Below are 23,733 nucleotides of genomic sequence, written 5' to 3' on the forward strand. Positions count from 1 at the left end.
ATGTCAGGACTACAGGCTACACTCCTACTTCAGAAAATCATTTGCTGCACAAGCCAGACAAGCCACCGACAAACTCTGCATGCTTGACTCTATTTGTCTATTTATGTAACCCGCAGGGGCCTCATCAATGCATAATTTACGTTTAAAAAGAGCCAGGAGGACCACAGGTGAAATACATTTTAGCATTTAAAACCACCAGCAACAAAGACTTCCTAAATGTTGGGAATTATTTCTTGTTACAATTGAGAAAAGCTATTTTCCTCTTAGAGCTCCAGCAGTGCCCCTGTGGCACCTCTTTCCCTTCTTCTCAGTTGGAAAAATGTAACTGAAATCATGTTTACAGAGCCAGGGCTAAGGAAGTAAGAAATATGAGGGGTAGGGATAAAGAGGAGGATTCTTAAAGAACTGGTTTCTTATCTTCTCAGCTCACAAATTTTAATCAATTCTAGCCGTGCCAGAACTTGCTTTGCATCCACCATTTGCTTGGAATTACAGAAAACTCTTGGGGAAAAAAAAAAAATTGTAAAGATTTACCCTTCTGCATCAGGATCTAAAATGACAGCCAGTTCTGTTAACACAAGCCCAGCCAAGTAATGCTGTTGGCGGAAAGGCACGGACAATTCAAACATATTTGCAATCTTCTGGTCTTGGACATTTGTGGAGAACCCAGAACTCTGTGAAAAAATCAAGTTTCAGAAGTTGCATAATGAGGCCCCTTGGAACACGGGGTCAGAGCTTATGAAATACATTAGAAGCAGTTTTCAGAATTAAAGACAATCTCACATAAACTACCTTCTCCCTTTTCTGTTAGGATCTAGGCACATCTGCTTACATTATATCGAAGCTCACTAACTCTTCTACTAATTCTGCTGGTTGTTATTGCCTTCTCAGCTACATGGCAGGCCTTAGAGGAGTTAAGCCAAATAACCTTTAGAAGTGGATTAGTTAAACTTATAACTCAGGCATGTATGCTCTTAAGAAGGCTTTAATTTGATTTAGTTTATGTAATTTTGCAACTAATTAATCCTCTTGAACCGCACACTTGCTAGTTCAAATTATTTTTTCTGAGCAGGTTAGGACTAAGCTACAGTGCACGACAAAGACCTTTATTTTGTAAGAAAAGGGTAACATTGGACAAAGCTTTTTCTTTAATGGCTCATTTATGTTCATGCATTCGTCCAATATAGGAGCAGACTAGGTCCCTAAGGACAGAAATATGTGTGGTCACTATGAGGACGGAGATATGGGCATTCTTTTTCCAATAATAAAAGGTCAAAAGAAACTAAAACCTATGGAGCAAGAAAAACTAATTTCTAAATAAATACTTCGAAAAAATATTAGCAAGCAAAGACTGAAAATACAAGTGATACAACTGCTTCATACGATTTAAGCCTCAGCACAAAGCTCAGCTTGCATTTCCACAAAGGCTCCTTGTCACAGCATACCTGAGAAGTTGCTGAAGACACAGACGGTGATGGAGATGCAGGCGGTGTGAGCAAGCTGCAGGGTAAATTCAAGGTGACGTAGTGTTCATGGCTGCAAATGATGCGAAGGAAGTCCAGCCTCAAAGATGCCAGGTTACTTGGATTTGTTAAGGAATACAGCTTTGTAGACACCTGGCAAGTTTAGCCCATAAGATTGCAGTTAGCACCAAAAGCAAGTGCCCTCTGTCCCACCACTGCTCCCCAAAACCACTTCCAAAGCAGGAACTGAAGAGGTTGATATCATTAAACGGTCACATCCACATCACTTCTTTGTGCTAAACTTCTGATGTGCAGGAGCCACACACATCCTAGCCAACAGCACACATATTGTAAGCAAATGAAGAATTATGTGCTTCACACACGACAGCCATATCCTGCTGATTTCGGGAGGGAGTTGTGAGAAGCAGGACCACACTGTGGGATGCATTACCAGGTCAAAGATGCAGGTCGGCTGACATAAAGTACACAACAAAGCTCAAATGCTATTGCTGCTCTTGCCCCTTACATAAAATGTTTTAGGCTTTGCAGCAAAACTGAGTCTAAGCCTAAGCTCCTGTTATCTCTCATCTCCTTTGCACACAGGGTCAGCACGCATGTTGGTAGCCCAACAAAACTTTGTGGTTCGAGGTGATTTCCCTGCCACAACATTGTAAATAAGCTTCTCAATGCGTAATGTAGGAACCCTCCTTATGGGGGAGGAGACCTTGCACCCTCAGAAGGCTGGAAGAGGAACTTGGTGATCAATACAATCATACAGGGTCAATGTGTCCTTGAGAGACCCGCTTACAAACCACGATAGTCTGAGCTCCCCCACAAAAACCTCCTACTCATTTTTGATTTAATTACTCTGAACATGGTGAGCGGAGGGAATAATTCTTCCTTCCTGCTGCATGTCCAGTCAGTCAAGAAAATTACTCCCAATTCACATTTAAGATTGTAATCGGAAGGGTGTAAATTTTAAATCACCACTGAGAATGGCTTGCTTGCTCTACAAAGACCTGAATAGTAGAATTCTGTGTCTATACTTTACTATCTGTCCAAAGAAAATTAGGCTATGGTATGGTTCACAGTTATGTCACAATATCTAGCTGCATTCACCTGTTTGTAGCAGGTCTTAATAAGAGCAAAAACAAATCCTCTGTCCATGATAGACAACAGGTCATTGAGGAAAAATGCAAGACTGGTGTTGAGTCTTTCAACCATTTCTGTATCCTAGAGAGAAGAGAAAAACGAGAAAGAAAATGAAGAAGAGCACACTGTGTGTTTTCAAACAACTCCTGGTCTAGGCACCAGCAAACACGCAGGAGGTCTGGTGCCTGAGCTCTGCCCGGGGTTCAGTTTAATTGTTTGTCGTTACCTTCTGAAACCGAGAGACTATATCACCGGCAATTGTGCTGACCAAAGCAGTTACATCATCCATGAAACGCTCAGGAAAACGATTCTTTCTTGGCGCATCCAGTTTGTCAGCAAAATACAAATGATGCACCATGCTCTTCACCTATAGGAATATAAATTACAAGAAAGTCACTTGCGGCTGTTGCCGTTTGTGTTTTGCGCTGGAAGACAATAAGCAAGGTGTTTCCAGTTTGCTCACCATCAGCTCGAAGAAGAACCAGGCCTGCTGTAGGGCTGCCTCCCGCACGCTGCCGCTGCACACAACCCACTGCAAGGCCAGCTCTTCGTGAAAAAGCTACAGAGATTCAAATCCAGAGTTAGTCCGAGCCTCGAGATCCGCTCACAAAACAGTCCGCATGAGAAATGGTAGCACGGTCCACGGAAAGTATGGCAAACAATGAGGTTAAGCAAAATAAATAATGGGGAACATGACAGCAGTGGTGGCATCCCTTAAAGAAAACCCCAGCTAACAATGAAGGGTGATGTTATGATACGTGATGTGAGAAACGTTTCACAGCATCTTGCTCCGAAATTGGATTTCAAGTGTCAAAAGGATTTTCCACCCGCCCCCCCCCCAAAAAAAAGCTGGTGCTCAAATTAGTTTAGTTTAAAAGTCTACCTTTCTGCCTGGTCTGATTTTTGCAGGAAAAAGGAGTAAAAAGTGGACACATAAAGCAATTTGTACAAAAATTTACTGTGAGAAAGGACTTAAAACAGTAAGAAAGAAACGTGGGGCTAAGAAACAGCTTTTTGATTTCTTTTCTTGGAAGGACCAACGCACACGACCGGACACTGTCAGTGCTCACATTTTTGTTACACAAAAAGTCAGGCGTTTTGCCTTTCTGACATTGTTCAGGAAGATCTCGTCTCCTCTAAGGGAGTCGGCTCTCAAAGAATCAATCATACACTTTCTGGAGTCACTTTGGATTAACACCTGTAATGCTGGTCATCTAACACATCATAATTTTGCACACAAGAATTTATCATTTACATGTCTAGACAGTGCTCTTCATATTTTTTGAAAGCCAGTAATAAACTGGCTCCAAACAGTATAGACATTAAATCAGGCAAGCTACTCCTGATGATTTTACTCTTCCCAATTCAACTCTGTCAAAATACTTCATATTCACTTCAGCCTGGATATTCAGAGGTGCTAAGCAACAGCAGTTCCTAATGACCTCGGAAAAAAATCAGGCTATAAATAAAAGAATAGATTGCATCATGTTTTCAGAATGACTTGACCTCACTGCCCCACAACATCAATTGTCTTCACTGAAATCTACCTTTTTAGTTGGTAATCGTCCTGTTAATGTTTGTAAGAAACTTGACGTCTCAGTGTGCGAAGACATACGATTACAACTTCGATCCGTAGCCTACGGAGTGGAGATGAATGAATGATGACAGGACATTAAAGTTTGCTGTGGATGGGTTTTGCAGCTCAAGGACAACGTACGTTTACAAAAATACTGTTCCGACTGTAGGCTTTTATTGCCTTTTTATGCATTCTCAAACTCTTACTCATTTACAGATTTGGTTTAAACAAAACGACAGCACTTTTTATTGGTTTAAGACATCCAGGCTATTTCAATAACTGCGTGTTCTTACGCACAAAAACACTTAATGCTGCAAAGCATGAAACTTTTTTTATCACTGTGTTTTATCAACATGCATATGTCAAGGAACTCATACTTGTAATTTCAGTCCATACCTCTCAATCTACCAGAGACCAAGCACGTGGGGATGTACCCCACGGCGCCGCCGCTGCTGGCACAGGGATTGAGGAAATCACTGAAGTTCTGTTTCTAATGGAAGTAATTTGAAACGAGTGCAAGTGAACTCTGGCTAAATACTTCTGGAAGACCAATAAACTTGAAAGGAGGTACATTTGAGAGGTACGTTCGAGGCAATCATGCAGTGGAAAGCAGCAGGCAACAGGGGCTAAGTAAGTCTTTTCGACTGAAGCTGCTATAAAGTTTTCATACTTTGCAACACGGAACAGGTACAATTGGCCCTAGCAAGTCACTGCTTCCAGCACTCAAATTTACATGTTTTAAGAGAGAATCTTACATGTGGTAATCAATTTTGGTTTAATAATATTCCACTGAAACAGTCATGAAGGATTACTTGATGATGAATACTAAATGCTTGATGAGAATGGCAAAATGGCTCACAACATCAAAAGAAATGGCAAACATGGACAAAACTATGAAGCTGTGATTAATGTTCCCACTTAGAAACGTGCTCCACCTGAAGCTGAGACTAGTGTTAGAGAGAGAAAGAGAGAGAAAAGAAAAGAAAAGCAGTCACAGCGTTTACATTTCACAGACCAGCAACCACTGAAATGAAAGAAGGGGACGCGTTCGCGCATTTTGAGGTTTTTCATGCAGTGTGGTGAGGTGGGGGGGGAGAAGATGCTAATTTATAAAATAAAACTCACAAAAGTTTTCAGGGAATAAATAAACAAAAAATAAATCAGCAAAATCAGAGTATACACTGAAAGGAAGGTAATTCTACAGGAAAACATCAGGGAAAACAAAGCCAGAAAAACCTCTACCGAAGACACCACCTGTGTTGACTCTGCACTTGGGCTGGGGTTGGATCCCCATGGGGCTGCTTTTGGACCACCAGTGTTTACCCAGGAATTGGAGCGGTCTAAACCCTGGGCATGTAATAGAAAGCAGTTGGGAAAGGAAAGAAATATTACATGTTGCATGCCATACAGTAGTCAAAGTTTAGTCCTTAAAAGCAATCAAACTGGGCACACTGCAAACACATCACCAGTTAGCACTGTTAAAGCAGCCTGAATTCTCCAGGGTCTGTTGAGACATTTTAGTCCAGAGGATTATTTTATATCTCATCACACACACATACACCACATTAATATCATCAATAGCTCTGGTCCAGCTTGTCTTATCTGTACTGCCTGACATTCAAAAACCATCCTCCTCCTCCTGAAAAATCCCACTCTCACTTGGATCACTTTAAATCCATTCACTTCAGCAGATGAAGCCAGCTCAGACTTACAGTGTGACAGAGGAAAACTGGTGCACGGATGTGAAAATCACAAAGGATTCTCTCTGAGGTTTGCAGCAATTTTAAGGTAGACTACTTTTTAGCCCACAGTTTATAAGCTTTACGACTCCTACGGAAACACTGAAAAACTTTCAAGAGACCAACTGTCAGCTCTCACAGGGTTTCCTACTCTGGAATAAAAATCCAGCAACACTGGTGGAGTAACCCTGTGAACAAGATTTCACACGGACATTTGGGCATTTTCACTGGGCAGCGTGGCAAAGAGAGGGAAGAGGACATACCTTTTCTGGAACCAACCTGCTTTGCCAAACAAAATAATTTAAAGCACTTTGCTTTTTAAAAGCTCAATCTAGTTTGTACTCCAAATTCTACTCCTTTAACGGCCATACGGGCAAAATTACTGGGGAACCCTCCTCTCTCTCTCTGCTGTCTTCTCCTCTCAAGACACTCAGAAAGAAGAAAAAGAAAAATTTTACCATGTTTGTCACCCAGGCTGCTCCCAAGTCAGGGACATTCAGTGGGATGTAGTGGTCTTTCCTGGGTGCCAGGAAGCAGCTTTAATGGAGAGGCATTTCTGCAATGCCGCAGCCGAACAATGGCTCCTTATAAATTCCACACATTGGCTTCAACCCTCACCTGAGCAAGAGCTTTCATTCTAGTTTCTGTGCTAATTTAGGGCTTTTTCCCAATATGTGAAGAAAAGGTGCAGCCCGTTTCATCACAGCCATTATCATCAGCTGCAAAGTCCACCAAGCCTAACAATCCATTTCTTTCAGTAAAGAAAAATCCACCTCAAGGTGGAACCCAGAGTGAGAGCTGTAACCTGGGATTCGAACCATTAATTCACCAAGCTATCCTCCATGCAGAGTACAGCAATGCTGTAATTTTGCTTAAGATGTCCATTAAAAAAAACACTGAACACACACAAGGAGAGTGTTTTAATCTCAATTCCTTTTTGGAAGAAATAAATCAATGCTCCCTGCCCTGCTCAGACCCATAAACATGCTTTATTTTGCTCACAGTGCATTAAAGTCGAAAGGACTGTGCAGAATGCTGAACTAAGCTCATGTTTTGTAAAATCAGGTTTAATTTTGAAAATGCCTTTGTCACGCTCACGTTTCTGCTCACAAGCTTTCTAATTATGTCACTCTGGTTCTGAGGATAAAGTTAAATGTATATTGTGTTTGCAGAAGCAGAAGTCACTTTCTAAAAATCTGAAAAGGGAAAGATTCTTCCCTCTCAGGAAAATAAAAGAGTACAAGAGCTTCTTCTTGCTTGGTAGAGTCACTCAAAAGTTCACAAAACGGCTATTAAATTCTTTCCTATCTTGGAGGTTCAACCTGCAGCTGAATCTGTGCAGGAACTTCACACAATTTTTTGTGAAAATCCACTGTCAGGTCAATGAAAATCCACAATCTTTTCTGTTTCTTCTCCAGCATTTCAGAAGCACTTAAAGTGTAAAATCTCATCGTAGGGCTTTTGAGACAGTTAGTAAATTTGCTTTAGTAGGGAATAAAATTTACATGGCCTCAATTCACCAATGAAGGCAAAATAAGTGACAGATCTAAAACCTCCTCGCTTATGCAAATACATAGAAATCTTCCAAATCCTGAAAGGAGATGACTGTTTCAATTTTCAGAATTAAGTAAGAAGCTGATATAGGGCAGACTTGAAGTATATTTACCAAACCTACCAAATGACTTACATTACAATAAAAAACAATACAAGACTGGACTCTGAAGACTTCCCATCAAACAACAAAACACAATTTGTATTTTTTAAAGCAGAAACCCTCCCATAATAAATTCTAATTTGAAATGCAGATTCCCTGTTTGGGTGTATGTGCTCCAGCACATATAAAGAAAATATGAAATTACTTGGAGAAACAGAATAGGAATTTTTGCACCCTTTTATCCATTTCAGCATCTCAAGAAGTGTCTTATTTTTATCTATTGACTTTATTAAATTATTATATTCAACGAAAATTCTGTATAGTCAGACTGAGCTTAATTTCTGATGTTCACACTTCCCTAAAGGAAACTTTTCTCTTAAAAATTATTCACAGAATAGGTTTTTCTTTAAAGCCTGGAGGACATCACTAGAAGAAAATCTCTCTTCATTTTGTATTGTGACATTATTCACTAAGCCAGCACGTGTTAAAATTCTGATAGCCTGTGTAAATTCCATATGCACATTAGTGCCTATGGCATTTCACAAAAGGTCAGGGTTGTTTAATTAGCAAGATACTGAAGTGGTCTTTAAAATATTTTAAGACTTTTAAGTCCAAACTTTGATGTAAGAAATAACAATTTGCCTGCCCACACTTCTTCAGTCTCTTATTTGGTCTGCAAATCATGTTGTTATTCATTTTAAATTGGTAACCTCTTTCTGAAACTATGTTTTTCTTGCTCTTATAAAACCCAGGACCGATCAGTGTCAAGCCTCTCTGGTCAGGCTGATGTCTTTACTAAAAAACTTGCTCACTGAGCTTCCAAAAGATCAAACATAACAGCTCTCTGAGAGGGCTCAGGAATTCATCTGTGCTGAAACAGCAAAGGGCCACAGATGGGAAAGCATCTCATCTTGGTGTAAGTTATCACAGTTTGAAGATTAAAAAAAGAGAACCCCAAACAAGCTAAGGCACCTCTCTCAGGGAAGGGAATTACCAACACAGCAGATTTGTCCTGGTTCATCCCACCTATTTTAGGCACAAAACCGAAGTGCTCAAATTGGGACTGTATCAGTCCTATGTACCTGGAATTCACCAGAGAGGGACAGGCCTTTCTGCAGGAGATGCATATACTGAACCTTAAGAGCCAAAGTAAGACAATGCCAGATGCTCTGCATTAACGTGCCCACACTGGAAAGTCACTTTTATAGAATCACAGAATGGTTTGGGTTGGAAGGGACCTCAAAGATCATCCAGTTCCAACCCCCCTGCCATGGGCAGGGACACCCTCCACTACACCAGGTTGCTCAAAGCCTCATCCAACCTGGCCTTGAACACTTCCAGGGATGGGGCAGCCACAGCTTCTCTGGGCAACCTGTGCCAGTGCCTCACCACCATCTGAGTGAAAAATTTCTTCCTTAGATCTAATCTAAATCTCCCCTCTTTCAGTTTAAATCCATTGCCCCTTGTCCTATCACTACATGCCCTTGTAAAAAGTCCCTCTCCAGCTTTCCTGTAGGCCCCCTTTAAGTACTGGAAGGCTGCTGGTGTTGCGGGGGGTCAGTGTGGGTGCAGAGTTAGCACATCACAAATTCACACTGCGGCTCAGCGAGCTGGACTATGGCTCAACTCACTAACCATCCAAAATCCTCTGTGGTCCATGCAGGGACCAAGAATATTCCTGCTGCGTGCAAGATACCTGCTCTGGACATAAGCAGTAGAGAAAGCATCTGAGCAGCCGTTAGTGCTGAATGCAGAGGAGAAGAGAGAGTTCTGGTTTGGGAGGTCAGAGTGGGATCACAGGGTGGCAAGGCAGGGGATGTGAGGTTTGGGGAGACATAACAGAGCTGGTCAGAGGATACGGCTGCTGGCCATGTGAAAAGCAAGGTAGTAAAACCATTCCTGTCCTACTACTTCCTATTTGGACGTAACACTGCCAGGATGGTCTCCAACAAGTAAGAGAGACCAGCAGCTATTTTCAAGGGGTGGCATTTCAGTAGTGTTACCAGCAACTGCCAGAAAAAGTCTGAGAAGGGGCCATTAGTAAGGTCATCTTTTCATAGGACGATATCATAAAAATTTCCCTGATATTTCTTTAAAGATTACATAAAAGATGCTGGAGTTCCTGTAAGATCCTGAGCAGTGCACGCGTACCTTACTGCCAATGATCGAGCGAACTTCATCGTCCGGCGAGGTGGGGGTCCCAGAAATATCTGGGTTGCTGTTGCTGAGGCTCCGTGAGCGGTTCAAGTTAAGGCTGGCCGGTCGGACAGCAGAGCGAGCCATGGTGGCATAATGCACTGATCCCCCTAAGCCACCGGGACCTACGGCGGTGTATGGAAGAACATCCTGTTAGACCATCACTCACAGCCTTGATTCCATGCTGCTTGACACCAGCCTGATGCAGTAAACCCTCTGTATCACCCGTAGGTCTGGCCTAGGATGAAATCTTCCCAAGAGCAAGCAGCAGGGAGAAAGGGATGGGATTTAAAAGCTATTTTATCCACTGATCTGTGGGAAGCAGGAAGCTCCCTGTGGATTTAGGCAGCCAGTGAGGTGTGTCTTTAGCTATAGGGATATTTGCCAGACCTCAGACTCGAAAACCCCTGAAGAACTGGGCACAGCTTTAAGCACACAACATTCCCAATGCCTCTCAGAGGGAATCCACTCCATGCAAGAAGCAAGTGCTGTGCCCAACAGTCCTTCCAAAGCCTAGTTTTCTGTGGCTGTCATTCACAACATCTCTTCCCCCATGCAGATATATCCCTTGTTCTCCCTCCTGTACTCGGACACGCGTTTTCAAGTATTTCACACTTCTTTGCCTGTGTTTCAACTTTTGCTGGAACTGGATAAAAGTACAAAAGTACTACGGAAGGAGACTGGGAAACATGACAGGCCAAGAGTGTACCACATCTGTCTAACTTGCTACAGAAAACAAAACCTAAAAACCAGTATTTTGCCATAATTTAGCCTCATGGTCTTTCAGCAGTGACACTGTGATTTAAGATCATCAAATAGTTAAATCTCTGACATGGCTAACTGTAATTAAACTCATCTTGTAAATGGCTACACTGGATCCCAGAGAAAGTTAATAACAGGGCTGGCAGGGAACCAGCCATGCAGTTGGAGCTCAAGAGCACCTGCCAGCCAGCAATTTCTGCTTGGTTTCAACAGCCTGTGACTTGAAATAAAACAAAAAAAGAGCTACCTGGTGATGGTGAATTGGGATAGGTATTCGGTAGGCGAAAAACATAATAAATATAGGAAGCAAGAAGGCTGTTTCTGCCATGCTGGTCCTGGTTTCCATCCAAGTTCTTGTGAAGTCTGTTTATGATTGATGCCATCGCTTCAAAAGATGCTTGGCCCAGGTTAACTGAAAGTAGTAAGTGAGGAGTTTGGTTTAGACTGCAGCAGTACCCATGAGCAAATCCTAAATGTGCATTTAGTCCATCTTCTAAAGGATAAACGTCGAAGCTTGCTAAGAGTATGGCAAGCACCTCTCATGAAAAAACGAACCTGGTATTTGAACCAGGTCTAATAAACAGCTTGACAGGAAGACAGGTGTTGCAGTGATAAGCTTCCACTTTTATTAATAACAAATTTAATGAATTTAGGCCTGATTTCTGGAATCAGCCCAACATTGGTCATCAACTGCAATGGTAACAAGATCAAGTCTTTGTTTAATTGATGGATAATATCCTTTGCATATTTATCATACTTTTCTCAGTTAATTATTTCCTCAATTTTAAGCCTCAGCCAAAATTTAAACTGTATCAAAAAGAAGAATTCCATTCTGCTTTGGAAAAAAATCTGTTCTAAAAATGAGCACAGAAATCTACACATGCATTGAGGTAGATATTCTAAACAAATTAGGGATGATGCAGACAGCAGCTGGAGACTGTAAATCTTAGTTTTTTAAAAACTAGATACTAACATCCTCAATGCTCCATATAAACTAAACCAACACAGAACACTTAAAAAGTGAAAGAGCTTTAAAATAAAAAAATAACAATTGAAGCAAAATTCTTCCCCAGAAAGATAACCTTTCTAAAACAAATGATCACGATTTTTAAAGCTGTCTTAGATACCTATATTCCATCATGGCTAAACGCAAGCTCCCTACAAAAAATCCCAACTGCTATTTCAAATACTAAGGATCGAATCCTGACTTCCACTTGAGATTTTTTTTTTTTGTACTGCCAGAGCACAGCCCGTAACAAGGAGCAAAAGGAAGGATTATTCATGCTGACAGCATCAGATCCACAATAGCTAGAGGAATACACAGCATCTGTATCATCTTCTTTTACCTACTTCAAGATTTTCCAAGGTGACTAGTAAGCTTGAAATTCTTAGTTTCTGAATGTCAGTATGGAGACACCTTAACAGGACCCAGTGCAAAGAAAATGCTGAGCATCCAACTCATGAAAGTCAGGCCCCTTCCTGGTGTCTCAACTTGGACACCAAATTACTAGTCGTTCTTGAAAACCTTTGGATTAAATATTGCTCTTGTGCATATCACCACTGATCTGGATGCCAGCATGTTTTATTTTGAAGGTACATGGTATATTAGTGGCACTAAAATAAAGCCTAAAAATTGACTTTTTTATTTCTACATAAATATGATAAAATTGGAAGTGTCAAACTTTCAGCTATGTAATTCTCTATAAAACTTAAATGGAATACCTATTTGGCCTGCAATGACAGGAGGTCTTACTACCAGAAGAATCAGTTTGTCAAGCAGGAGATGAAGAAATCGCACTACCGGCTCCAGTTGAGAGGAATTTAAAGCGGAAATGCTGCTCTTCAGTTCATTTTCCAAGTTGTTTTCCATAATTCTCATGTCTCCTATTCGCACAGGGAACATGTGCTCATCCAGAGCATGGACAAGTGCAAAGAACTTGTCAAGATACGGGTCCTACACACAAGCAAAAACAACAATACTCAGCAAGAAGCTCCAAAAGGAACTCCACTTTCTATAGATTCGTACCTCATGACTGGATTCTCTCCCTCATTTTTCTACCTGACCATTTAATCTCACAAAATTAGCAGAAACTCAACATCTCCAAGAGCTCTGCCTGTATGTCTAGTTCAACCGAAATCAGCCAATGTTCAGAAGTTGTCAGGTCAAAACTAGACCCACAGACTGTGTATTCTTAGAAAAACAGACAAAAACGCACTAAAATCATGTAACTATTTACAGCACAAATAAAATACGCAAAAAACATCAAAACGACATACTGGGAATTAATAAACAAAAGTTGAAATGATTAGTCAAAATGACTGTCATCTTTCTTTCCAGATCAAAGAAAGACAGATGAAAAATACATGGAGAAACAAAAGAGGCAGAGGGGAAAAGGAAAAAACAAGAAAACATCATACACCTGGACTGTATGTTAGACCTGTTGTATTAAACACAACAGTGTGAGGTCTGAAAACACTGTTGGCCATTCACCCCCTGTGAATTAAGGCCAAACTGCTCATATTTTTAAGCAGAACTTCTCAAATATACTCACAGCAGAATGTGGAATAACAGGTCTGCTGGCTCAGAACTGAAAATGAGATTGTAATTTCACTACAAGGAATTATTATACTCTTCACAGTATCAACTTTGACAGTATTTCAACTGTCGAAAGACTATCAAACTCTTTTTATTATAATGACTGCTCTTAACATTTACCTGAGTATGGAGGGATGATACAGCAACAACTTCTACATTGAACACCCCTTTGTGGTTATCCACCCACTTCATTCCAGGGAGTGGAACCTATGGGTTAACGGAAAGATGAGCGAGGAGGTGACAGAAAGCAGAGCTAAGGCACTCCTAATTACAATTGCCACTTCTTTTCACACACACATGCCCACACACAAACACAGACACACCTCTCTAAACAATATTTAAGAAATAAATAAGCTGAGAGTTATAAACACACTTGCACACACACACGCACACTTATACGTACACGTGCACTCTCTCACTTTTTAAGACAATATTCTCCTGCTGATTTTCAGCATGGAGGCCAACTCACCTCTGGAGAAAGCACTGAATAAGCCTGTGGTGGTTTTTCCAACGAAACAGGTAGGCAGAACTGACCAGTCTTCAACCGTCCATTCTGAAGCATCGGTATCCACTTTAAAAAGAAGGAATTAACAAAAAAAAAAAAAAAAAAAAAAAAAAAACGACACACTTCTTAAGGTTTTCTTGCACTTTGCAGGCTGGACTGTCAAATTCTCAAATTCTGCAATGGCGTATGAGTTGACAGTGATGCTAAACGAACTGCAAACAAACGCATTATGAACACATCCTGTGCTGAAAAACGTAAAGACTGAAAGACACTCACGGTGTATCCAACTGGAGTCTCCAGGGGAGTGTTTTGTTTTTGCTGGCAACTGACGTGGTAGAAAGTAAAAAGCAGGTGGTGGTGATCGGTTAAAGTGGCTGGAAGCTTAATCTTGATTTCCTCATGAAAATCAGGCGATCTGTGCAGAGACCAGACCCTCAACTGAGTCATCGATACAAACAGTGTGATTTACTAGCTTATGCTTGAGAAAAAACCCTTTGAGTTGAAGTATCTGGAGGCAAGGAAGCATACGGACTATCCCAAGGGATTAAAGCTTCACTTTCTGATCATTGAGTACTGGAAAAACGTTGAGTATGCATTTACAGTCCACAAAAAATGAAAGCAGCAGCCCCCACCTCACACAGGAATTCTGAACCGCACCGCTCCACACGAGCAATGAACTCTTGTCTCAAGGTGGGACTGCCACAGCCCCCAACTGGCAGGACAAGATTCTCTCCCTGGTACATCTCTCCCTGGTACACCTACAAAGACTATCGACATGTTCAGCTCTCTGTACTCCAGCTGCAGTGAAATTATTTTCAAGACAAAGTACTTCCAATTTGTAACTAAAGTTTAAAAGGCTCCAGCAAAATCGTGAAGCATGTGCTAACTTGAGTTTATAACATAAATCTTCACGCCTACTAGCTTGAAGCTTGTAGCCCAACATCTGAGTTGGGATACGTGCTCAGGATCATCTTGGTTTGTACCAGAGCAAACAAAGACTCCGGCTGCTAGGCAGCACAAAACACTGCAGGTGGTGTGAGTGCTATGCAGATAGTCACTGTTAAATAATTAACACCAAGACAGAGTCACTGGTGAGTTGCTCCACTTTCACACCAGTAAAACTTCCTTTGGGTGGAATCATACTATCCATACGGGGCCAAGTCCTTTCACAAGCTGTCACGTTTTACCTGTTGTGATACACTACAGCTGTGTATGCTTCTTTGGAAAATTCAGGACAGCTAGATTTGCCAAAGATGACCTGCAAAAAAGAAAACAACCTCAGAAATCCCCCTATAAAACTGTGCCAAGAATTTGTTCCACAATCCCGCAGAGACATTTACAGCTCCGTTCACGAGCCTGTGCAGCTGTGCACAGTCACACCTGCTTGTTAGGTGCTCCTTCACTTAACATTGTACTTGGTCACCGAAGAGTTCACAATTTTAATAATCCCAGTTACGCATGCACACAGGTATGGCTGAAGAACTGATGAATGTAACCACCCTGACGCAGATCATCCCCAAAGGCTGATCACTTCTGGCCCTGAACACAAGTGTAACCATCATTTTTTTTTTTTTGGCACAGAAGCAAAGACGCTACTCCAAACACAACGATGTCCACTGCAAACATCTGAGGTTAAAATACCAGCTACTACATTGTTAATTGCAAACTCTATACAAATGCACTCTTTGTTCTGAAATATTGTAGTTTTCTATTTCCCTGAACTCCTTATTTTGGAATGTATTTCACGGAGGTTTTCTTTAACACGGTGATTTTACGACGGCAAGGCGTACTCTGCCTTCTCGGCACGCAGCATTCACGCGGAGGACAAAGTGCTTCCCTCACCGGCATAGCATTGCTCGGGTCCTCTCCATACATGAACTGGACTTTTACAGTGATATTCCTGGCAGATCCTTGGCGGTTGGCGAAGTTAAGGCTCTGAGGATAGACATAAAGAAGATTCCTGCAAGAGACAAAAGCACCAAGTGAGCATCTCCGTGTGAGAATGAGGGTTCACACCGTTATTAATGCTATTATTTAAACCTCTACAGAAACATTTGGAGAGTCAAAGTGAAGAGTTAGACATTTTCCATTCACCCGATGGTCTTCTCTTCAACTAACAATCATTGCTCATCCGTACAAGCAATCTGATAACGACCCCTTATTTTAGACATCAAAAATCATAATTCTTTTAACTGCCAACATATTTTGAAATAGTTCCTGTTTATAAGGGTACTTAAAAAATACATCTGAAAATTTAACAGTGATTCTACAATCTAAGATGTTCAAGTGGAAAGAAAACATATGAATAGAAAAGCACTGAGAAGCATTTATTTGTTCAACACGGAGTGGTGGCTTCTGTTAAATATCTTCCTTATTGTGATCTGTTCTTTTTCTTCCCCTTTTTTTTAAAAAAAATCTCCTTACATTATGATGACTTCAGGTTACACCTCTCCTCTGAAAATGGATTAAACTAAACGAGTATCTGTAGCTTTAGCAGATATGCCGTCTTCACAATGGCTCAAATGGAATGGTGTCTCCAATACCACATTTTGGGAAGGATGAGGATCAACTAAAACTCACAGCTGAGAAGCAAGAATAGTAAGGAGCTCTAGAAAACAGCAGGGATGGCCAGACTGAGCCAGGAGTGTTTATTTCTGAGGGAACAGCTGGGACCACAGGTAATGACAACACTCCCAGGTATCTAAAGAACCACTGCAAAGACCAAAGCAATAAAGTGATCATCACATCCACTAGGAATACAACAGGACATAAAGGGCTGAAAATGCAGCACAGGAGATGTAGGTTAGATGCGAGGAAAACATTCCAACTGTAAGGCTAGTTAAGTAGTAGAACAAATTGCCTGGGGAGGGTGTGAAATCTCAATTTTCTGTTATCTTTTGAGGACAGGTGAGGCAGCCACCTGTCCAGATCGATTTACAGACAACCTCAACCTTCACAAGGCAGGGGGCACATTTTGGAGTCTCCTTCCAAGTCCATTTCTCCAATTCTACAATTACTTTAAATGTGACAGTGACAAGATGCATAATTCTGCAATATTTTCCGTCCTCTGAGTCCCTGCCAACAGAGTGCAAGCTGGATTCACACAACATCACCAAAACTGTCCACTACAAACTCCCACCTGCCCTATGAGCAAGTAAATTACACCACAGAAAGTCCCCTCCATGTTCCTATAAAGACAAAAAAGACAACAACTCCTGAACCATTCCACTCAACATACTCAATTATTCAAAGGAAATATACCTTCTTTCGCCCCCAAACAAGTTCAAGTGCACGAATTATTGTACACCTTCAAAAGGCCAGACTAGAAATATCCTGTCCACCTCCTGCACAGCTGTGCCCACCAGACCAGCATCGTTCCCCCTCGGACACCCTGGCTCCTACGACTCTACCAAGAGGGATCGAGAGGGATGCTCATCGCAGGCTGCTCAGCAGCCCGGTGGTTAGGCGAGAGGTTCGTACTGCTGCCCTGCATCTTCTAGGGATAAAAGACTGGCATGTTGCATTTTGCCCAAACACAGAAGCAACCAATTCTGTAACAAGCCCTGGCTTGTAGGGCAGGAGGTAAAAGAGGTTCCCTTCCCTCTGGGAACTAGTCAGTGAATCTGAACACAATTTGTAAGTAGTTTCCAACTGTTGCTTGTCCCAGAGAGACATGAGACAACAGATGGGCACAGAAAACTGCTGTGATGAGCATAGCAGGACAACATTTTAAGTGTAATAAAGCAGCCACTACGGAGGGCTGGCAACAGTAGACTGAAAACACAAAGATCTTTTTTGGATTGTCAGGAGAGCAGTGATTTGGTTGCTCAGTGAAGGTACCTGGTGCCTTTTTAGATGCCATGGGTATCCAAAACACCTGCAGTGGGCTAGAGGTGGGTCACTCATCTGGAGGACCAGATGAAAACAAGGTGGTCTGCTCTAAGCTGTCTGAAATTGTACTAGATGTCAACGTTTTGGCAAATGAATCCCACTCGAGGACTTGGTACTGAGAGCAACTCCATTTGCTCCCTGATACCCATGGGTACTCCCATCTATACAGACACGGGCTAATGCTGGTCCTATGGAATTCTCCAAGAGCCTCTGAAGAAGAAGGTACCTCCTCCAGGTCAGCACCTACACAGAGCAATCCAGCTGTACAGCTCCAGAAGGCTATACGGGGCAGCATTACAAAGCCAGGCTCTTTTTCACCCCTCCAGACAGAGGAATATGCTTAGCTGGCATGTGGGAATTTCTTCCCTTTCAAGACCTTCATGGTGAATTAAGTTTTTGAATCCCATCCCCATTGGTCGCTTTGCCTAATCAACACTCTCTTACTATTTCAGAGGGGGCTTGTGCCATTTTTGTGACTCTACTAAATTACTTTGTTCTGGCACGAATACATTTGCTTCTTGAAGTCCTTTTTAAAATGAAAATGGATATGAAAATTTACTCTAAAATGTACATTGCTCATAAAACTTTTATTAAGTATTATTAGTGCTTAAGAGAAGGATTTAATGTATTTGTGAAGCCAGGCTACAGGATCCCTATATTAAAGGCAGTCTTATGCTTAGGACTGATTTATGCTGAGTAGCAGAGATGAGCCTAAACCAAGCTTGCAGTTCTCTTACTAGCTCTTCTGCTAGGGTTTGGCCTGCTGGGAGCAAAGAAGACATTTCCCCAATTTGATGCCACTCCAGAAAGAGGGTGGTAGGGACCTACAAGCAGACACTACGTGTCAGGCAGCGCCTTAGCTGCATTCGTAACAACCAGCACTGGAGGACATGTACAGGTTGTTCCTCCACCCACCGCCTTTCAAGCCCTTGTCTTGTGAAAGGCCCAGAGGACAGTTATCTTGCATTTCATTAGGAAGAAGCTCATGTTGCTTAGGGGAGTTCAGATGCACAGATCCCACTGTAAGATGGGAGAATTGGATTCTTGCTTCTCTCCAAAGGGTTTCCTATTTCAGGTATCATCCTTTTGTCGAGAATTTACAGATAGAGGAGGCAAAAAATCTCCCACTTGCACATCAGAACATGACCCCAAATGAAAAATTCTATTTTACCTTACAAAGGTAAAAGCCACAGATCTTCCTGTCTGCAATAAGCACAGCTACAGGAGCCACAGAAAGAGACCGACACCGCTGAAAACCCGATAGGAACATTATAAATCAACTGAATTATAAAATAAATTATAAAGCAACTGATGCCCCTGACTAACAGCCACCCTGGGAGGTGGAAAATTCTGTTTCTGCCTTGTTACCCTCTTTCCTTTGACTCATTATATCTCAAGTTCTCATGGTTTGTGTACACAAATACCAGGACTCAATGGACTTTGTAGGACACCACAGGTGTAACCACCATCCTTTGAAAAAAGTGAACCAAGACTTCTGTGCGAAGTGATGGCAGAAGCTGCCTCACCGCAGGGGTGAGATGACAGGCATGGAAGTTGCTGGGCTTTTAAAGGCAAGGTAAGTGGCATGGCACTGAATATAGTCTTCCCAAATCAAGCGAGGACAGTCCCAACCCTGTATTACACACAAGCAGTGGGAAGCAAGAGGAGAGAACAACTTTCTGGTGGGCCACACACTGCACAAAGGTCTCACATGGCAGTGTTCAATTCTCCATAGAAGGGATAAGGGAGGAGAAGGGATTAACCAGGAAAATAACACTGCAACATCAACAATGCTAAACACACATTGATTAAATGAAAGGACTGCTAGTCCTTACGCTTCCAGGTAACAGCTACTTCTTGATGATACTATTCACAGATTCCTATCAATAAAAGTTTCAGCCAGAAGCTCTAAACCTAAGGACTTGTGTCTGGAGCTTTTATTACAATGCTACACAAAATATATGCAAAGCTTATACTATTATCTCAAACAGATCTCAAAAGTACTTTTACCTCCATAAAATGAACTGCTAAAGTGCAAAGGCTTCCCAAGCCATGGAAATAATGGCACCAGGCACTCCTCTAAATATTTATACAATGTGATTGCAGCCATTTTGCAAAATCCTTCATAAAGGTATTAAAACGTTAAGAGCTGCTCCTAACTCTTAGAGAGAATGTCCAACTATTATGAAAATTTCCCTTTTCAGTAAAACCCAGAGACCTTTTCTCTGCTTTATTCCTACTATAAAAATCATTTAAAGCCCATTTAATAAGGGTCACCCAGGTGCGTGAAAGATCTCAGGACCATGTTTGTTATATACATCTCTTCTAGTCTGGGCTAACAGCTCTCAGAGGCAGGATTCCCCCTGAGGGTTTCTACAGCCCTTGAATCTTATGGTTTAATTACACCAGAAGGTTTCCTCCCTTCTGCTTTCCTGTGTCCTGCTTTGCATATGGACTCTGCGACTGTTGTGACACCTAAGGGTGGTATTTTGTAGTCAGCTTGTCACTGCCTGACTTTATTGGCACTGGCATTAATATGGAAATGTGCTTGGCAGCTACTTGTGCCTTTTTAATATTTGACATCAGAGCATTTTGACTGCCTGTCTCCTTTGGAAAACAAACCTTTCTAAAGGGTAGAGTCACCGTGCGTCAGCTGAACCGCGACAACCGCGGCACGGCACGGGAATGGGCAGTGCATGGCGACACGCAGGAATTCCTCAAGCTGCGGAAACCTGGTAAAATGTCTGATCTCCAGTTGCTTTGTTATTGCTATTTCTTGAGTAACTACTTATGTTTCTCTGAAGACTAAGCCAAGAATCAAGATTTTGGGGGGTGATGGGGTCAGGAAGACTTCAAAACTCTTTAAAACAACACTGATAAAGAATTCTCGTAAGAAATAGCTAAAACAATAGAAAATTATTCATGTGAAACACTGTAAAACCACAGCCACTCAAGTAGTTTGAAGAGGATTGCAGAAAGTCCATACTTTTTTTTTAATTTTATTTATTTTTCAACCAGTTCTTCAAGTTTTGCAGTCCAAAATCCCTATGTCAGATGCCAGAGGCTGAACTTTGTTCCCTATTACAGAGCAGTGTCAGGCCAAGATAAAAACCACATCTAAGCTTCATCTAAACAAGTGAAACTCCAATGAGCTTCCCTACAGAAAATACAAATCCCTCAAAGGCACACGTTTATCTTCATTTTATAAACACTGGAAGTGTTTAATAGGTTTATCAGGTATGATGTATTTTGGTCTACCACTCAAAGCAAAATCTATCAAACCTTTCTGAGTTGAAGTGTTAAGAACCCTAAGAACTTCCCAAAAAGGTACAACACAAGTGCCATAAGTGCTGTTCAGATCCTGCACATACTTTTTTTTCCCCACTCATTTGAACAGCTCTTCACACATTTCCGTTGATCTTACCAAATGAGAAAATGCTGCAGGAACGATGACTCAATGCAAACCCTCCAGGCTGATCGCTGTCCCATGAATAACTCTAATTGTTCTAACACTTTTACTAACAGATTTTTAGTAGGGTTGTGTAAATACTGATTTGATTAGCTTCTTTAGAAACTAAGATTTGATTAGTTGATCAAAACTAAGATTTGATTAGTTTTCTTCAGAAACTAATCTGAAAAAATTGCAGATTTTAATAGGGCATGATAGCCTTCCACTGAACAGCTTCTCATAAACTAGAACCTCATGGACATCCCTTATGAAAGCAATCAACCTTGTTAAAGCTAGATCTCTGGAATAAAGCCCTATGCCATGCAAATCAGAGAATTAATCATGATAAACGCTCAGTATAGCAATAAAATAAAGAATGACAATAATGATTATCATTTGAGCCCTACTTACTAGACTTTTACATGTGGAGTTGAAATACAGTGCCACTAAAGAGGCAGAAGCAGAATGATTAAAAGGTGTTTAATTTTAGCAAAAGTCCCTCTTCAATTCTGTGCCTCTGTGTAGACTGAGCTTCCCAGCCACACCACTAGAGTATTTTCAATTTGCTCCAACTGATGACACCTACCCAGGCCAAGTTCAACACCACTGAGAAGCACCTGATTTAGGAATACAGTAGACTCTCCACTGGCCAAAGCCAAGCTAATACTTACCCATTGAATAAGCAGCACCAACAATAATAAACCTGAATCTAAACTCCCAACACAGAGTAACAGACAAAAGTATGTGCACAACTTTCAATCACCAAGAAGCTCCAGTGCAGCCAGCAGTGGTCTTGGGCTGTGGACTGCTGTATCTCTAAGCATCAGAGAAGAAACAGAGCACAGTCCTCACTCCCTCTCATTTCTCTGCACAAAACCACTTTGCTCCCACTGCTCACCCACAGATCTGAGAGTGGCTTGAGCTCTGTGAAACACCAAGAAGTCTTAGCACTTTGCTTACCTCTCAGCTGCTTGTTTACATGCTGAATGTGTTCAACCAGTCTCCAAAGAGTCACTTGTGTTACTTTAGAAATGAAGAGGACATCATGTTTTCATCAATGCACCAAATACTCAGTGCAAAATACATGATCAGCAAGTGAATGGACGTACAGGAGCTATAATGAACAGCCCATAACCATGCTCCTCGCTTGCCTATAGCCTTCCAGGCTCAAATGAGTAATTAAGCAAGTAATTATTCTCCACCATGTGTTACATCTGCCAGCAGTGAGCAGATACAGCCCGGTCTCAACTGGCTGGGCTCAGCCAACTGTGGCTTTGTCAACAGAGAACCAGACAGGCATTTAGCTGGTAAGGGCCGTTCTTTCTTCACCTTTCATGTGCGCGTTTCTGACCTGATTTGATGCAATCTGCAGAAAATTGAACAGAACTAGGTGAGCACTGCAGCATCTTCACAGGCCTGCACGTATCTCAGGCCTCTTCACAGCTCTTCAGTCTGTCTTGAAAGGCAAAAGGGCTGTCCAGCTAAAGTATCTGAAGAGCTCGTTAACAACAAGCTGCAATTCAAATGAAGCAAAGGCTGCTCCCATCCCTGGCAGCACTACCCACCAGATCGCAAAGCTCCTGTTCCCCGACTCTTTGCACAGTGCAGCCAGAGCTGAGACCTCTGGCCAAAATCCTCAAAACTCTCAGTGTTCAGGGATTTTTAAATCATTACTTTGCTTCTTTGCTCAAGTGTTTCGAAATTATGATTGAGAGACAATTCCTGAATGGTCACAGCCCTTTACGATGCTGTGAATTCCCAACTATCAGCGTACAAGGATGAAGACCTTCAAGATGTGTTTGCTGCCGTGGGACACCTTGCAAGACCAGAAATTACTGGGTTGGTTTTTTATGGGACAGAACCACATCTTGGGGTTGTGAAAATGCAGTGCTGCTTCTTGGTATAGAATAGTGATTATTCTCTGTATTTAAGGATGGTTCCTACATTTCCTTCCACTCTATGAGAGTGGGTTCTCTTTGAACAAATCCTCATTCTTCCCAGTGCCAGGCCTGATGATCTACACACTCCTGCTGTTTTCTTTACTTTGTGCAGATACTCCGGTAAGTCTGATCCAAATCATGCTGGTACAAAGTATTCTCCACCAATTAAGTGGAGATGTAAAATACTTTCATGTTATTTAATTACAGGTGGGAGGCTACCTGCAGATTATCAACCCTTCATCACACAAGAAGTTCAACGTATGAGATAACAACTTCATTTTTAAAACAATTTTTCTATTGATGCTTCATGTCATACATGCATCTGTACATGAACAACAACAAAAAGTCCAGGGGAAGAATTACTAAGCATAAAAGAACCTAGCTAAAATCTGAAAACTCTCCGAAGTACAGACTATTATGCATGGACTGATTTCTTGGATTGCTATGAGTGATTCCAGAAAGAAAACTACAGTTCACTCATACTGCAATATTACTCAAAAACCATGCATGCTTCCGTGCAGAGATCCACTGCAGAACAGGACATTTATTTCGGAATACTTGTGGACTTGCTTTATGTAGTGTGAATCTTAAACAGTAAGGAGAATGTTGAACTGAGAAATGTAAGCGAGGTATTATTTGTCTCACCCACCTCTCAAAAGCAGCTCCTAAAAAATAAGTTTTGTATGGTGTAAATTACTGCACAAACCTTAACATAGTAGAATCACATCCAGGCAATCTCCGGACCTAATTCCCTCTTTCTCACTTAATCTGAACCAGATGACAAGTAAATCCACTGCAGCACAATGAGTTA

General features: G+C 41.6%; 1 protein-coding gene across 1 annotated transcript in view; it reads right to left on the reverse strand.

Annotated features, from left to right (window-relative positions):
* The window catches only part of DOCK7 (dedicator of cytokinesis 7), a 108,652-nt gene that overhangs the window by 30,603 nt on the left and 54,316 nt on the right, over positions 1 to 23,733 (reverse strand). Inside the window, exons 15-29 of the mRNA XM_086617078.1 lie at positions 15,486 to 15,603; positions 14,831 to 14,901; positions 13,920 to 14,058; positions 13,608 to 13,709; positions 13,259 to 13,345; positions 12,265 to 12,496; positions 10,790 to 10,954; positions 9,736 to 9,905; positions 5,446 to 5,538; positions 4,163 to 4,252; positions 3,079 to 3,174; positions 2,842 to 2,982; positions 2,583 to 2,696; positions 1,446 to 1,616; positions 535 to 674 (exon numbers count right to left, since the gene is read on the reverse strand). Coding sequence (XP_086473204.1) covers positions 535 to 674; positions 1,446 to 1,616; positions 2,583 to 2,696; positions 2,842 to 2,982; positions 3,079 to 3,174; positions 4,163 to 4,252; positions 5,446 to 5,538; positions 9,736 to 9,905; positions 10,790 to 10,954; positions 12,265 to 12,496; positions 13,259 to 13,345; positions 13,608 to 13,709; positions 13,920 to 14,058; positions 14,831 to 14,901; positions 15,486 to 15,603 — 1,929 coding nt within the window. The remainder of the gene's footprint in view (positions 1 to 534; positions 675 to 1,445; positions 1,617 to 2,582; positions 2,697 to 2,841; positions 2,983 to 3,078; positions 3,175 to 4,162; positions 4,253 to 5,445; positions 5,539 to 9,735; positions 9,906 to 10,789; positions 10,955 to 12,264; positions 12,497 to 13,258; positions 13,346 to 13,607; positions 13,710 to 13,919; positions 14,059 to 14,830; positions 14,902 to 15,485; positions 15,604 to 23,733) is intronic.

Source organism: Tauraco erythrolophus, chromosome 10 (assembly GCF_009769465.1).
Source record: "Tauraco erythrolophus isolate bTauEry1 chromosome 10, bTauEry1.pri, whole genome shotgun sequence".
In the NCBI taxonomy this organism is placed as follows: domain Eukaryota; kingdom Metazoa; phylum Chordata; class Aves; order Musophagiformes; family Musophagidae; genus Tauraco; species Tauraco erythrolophus.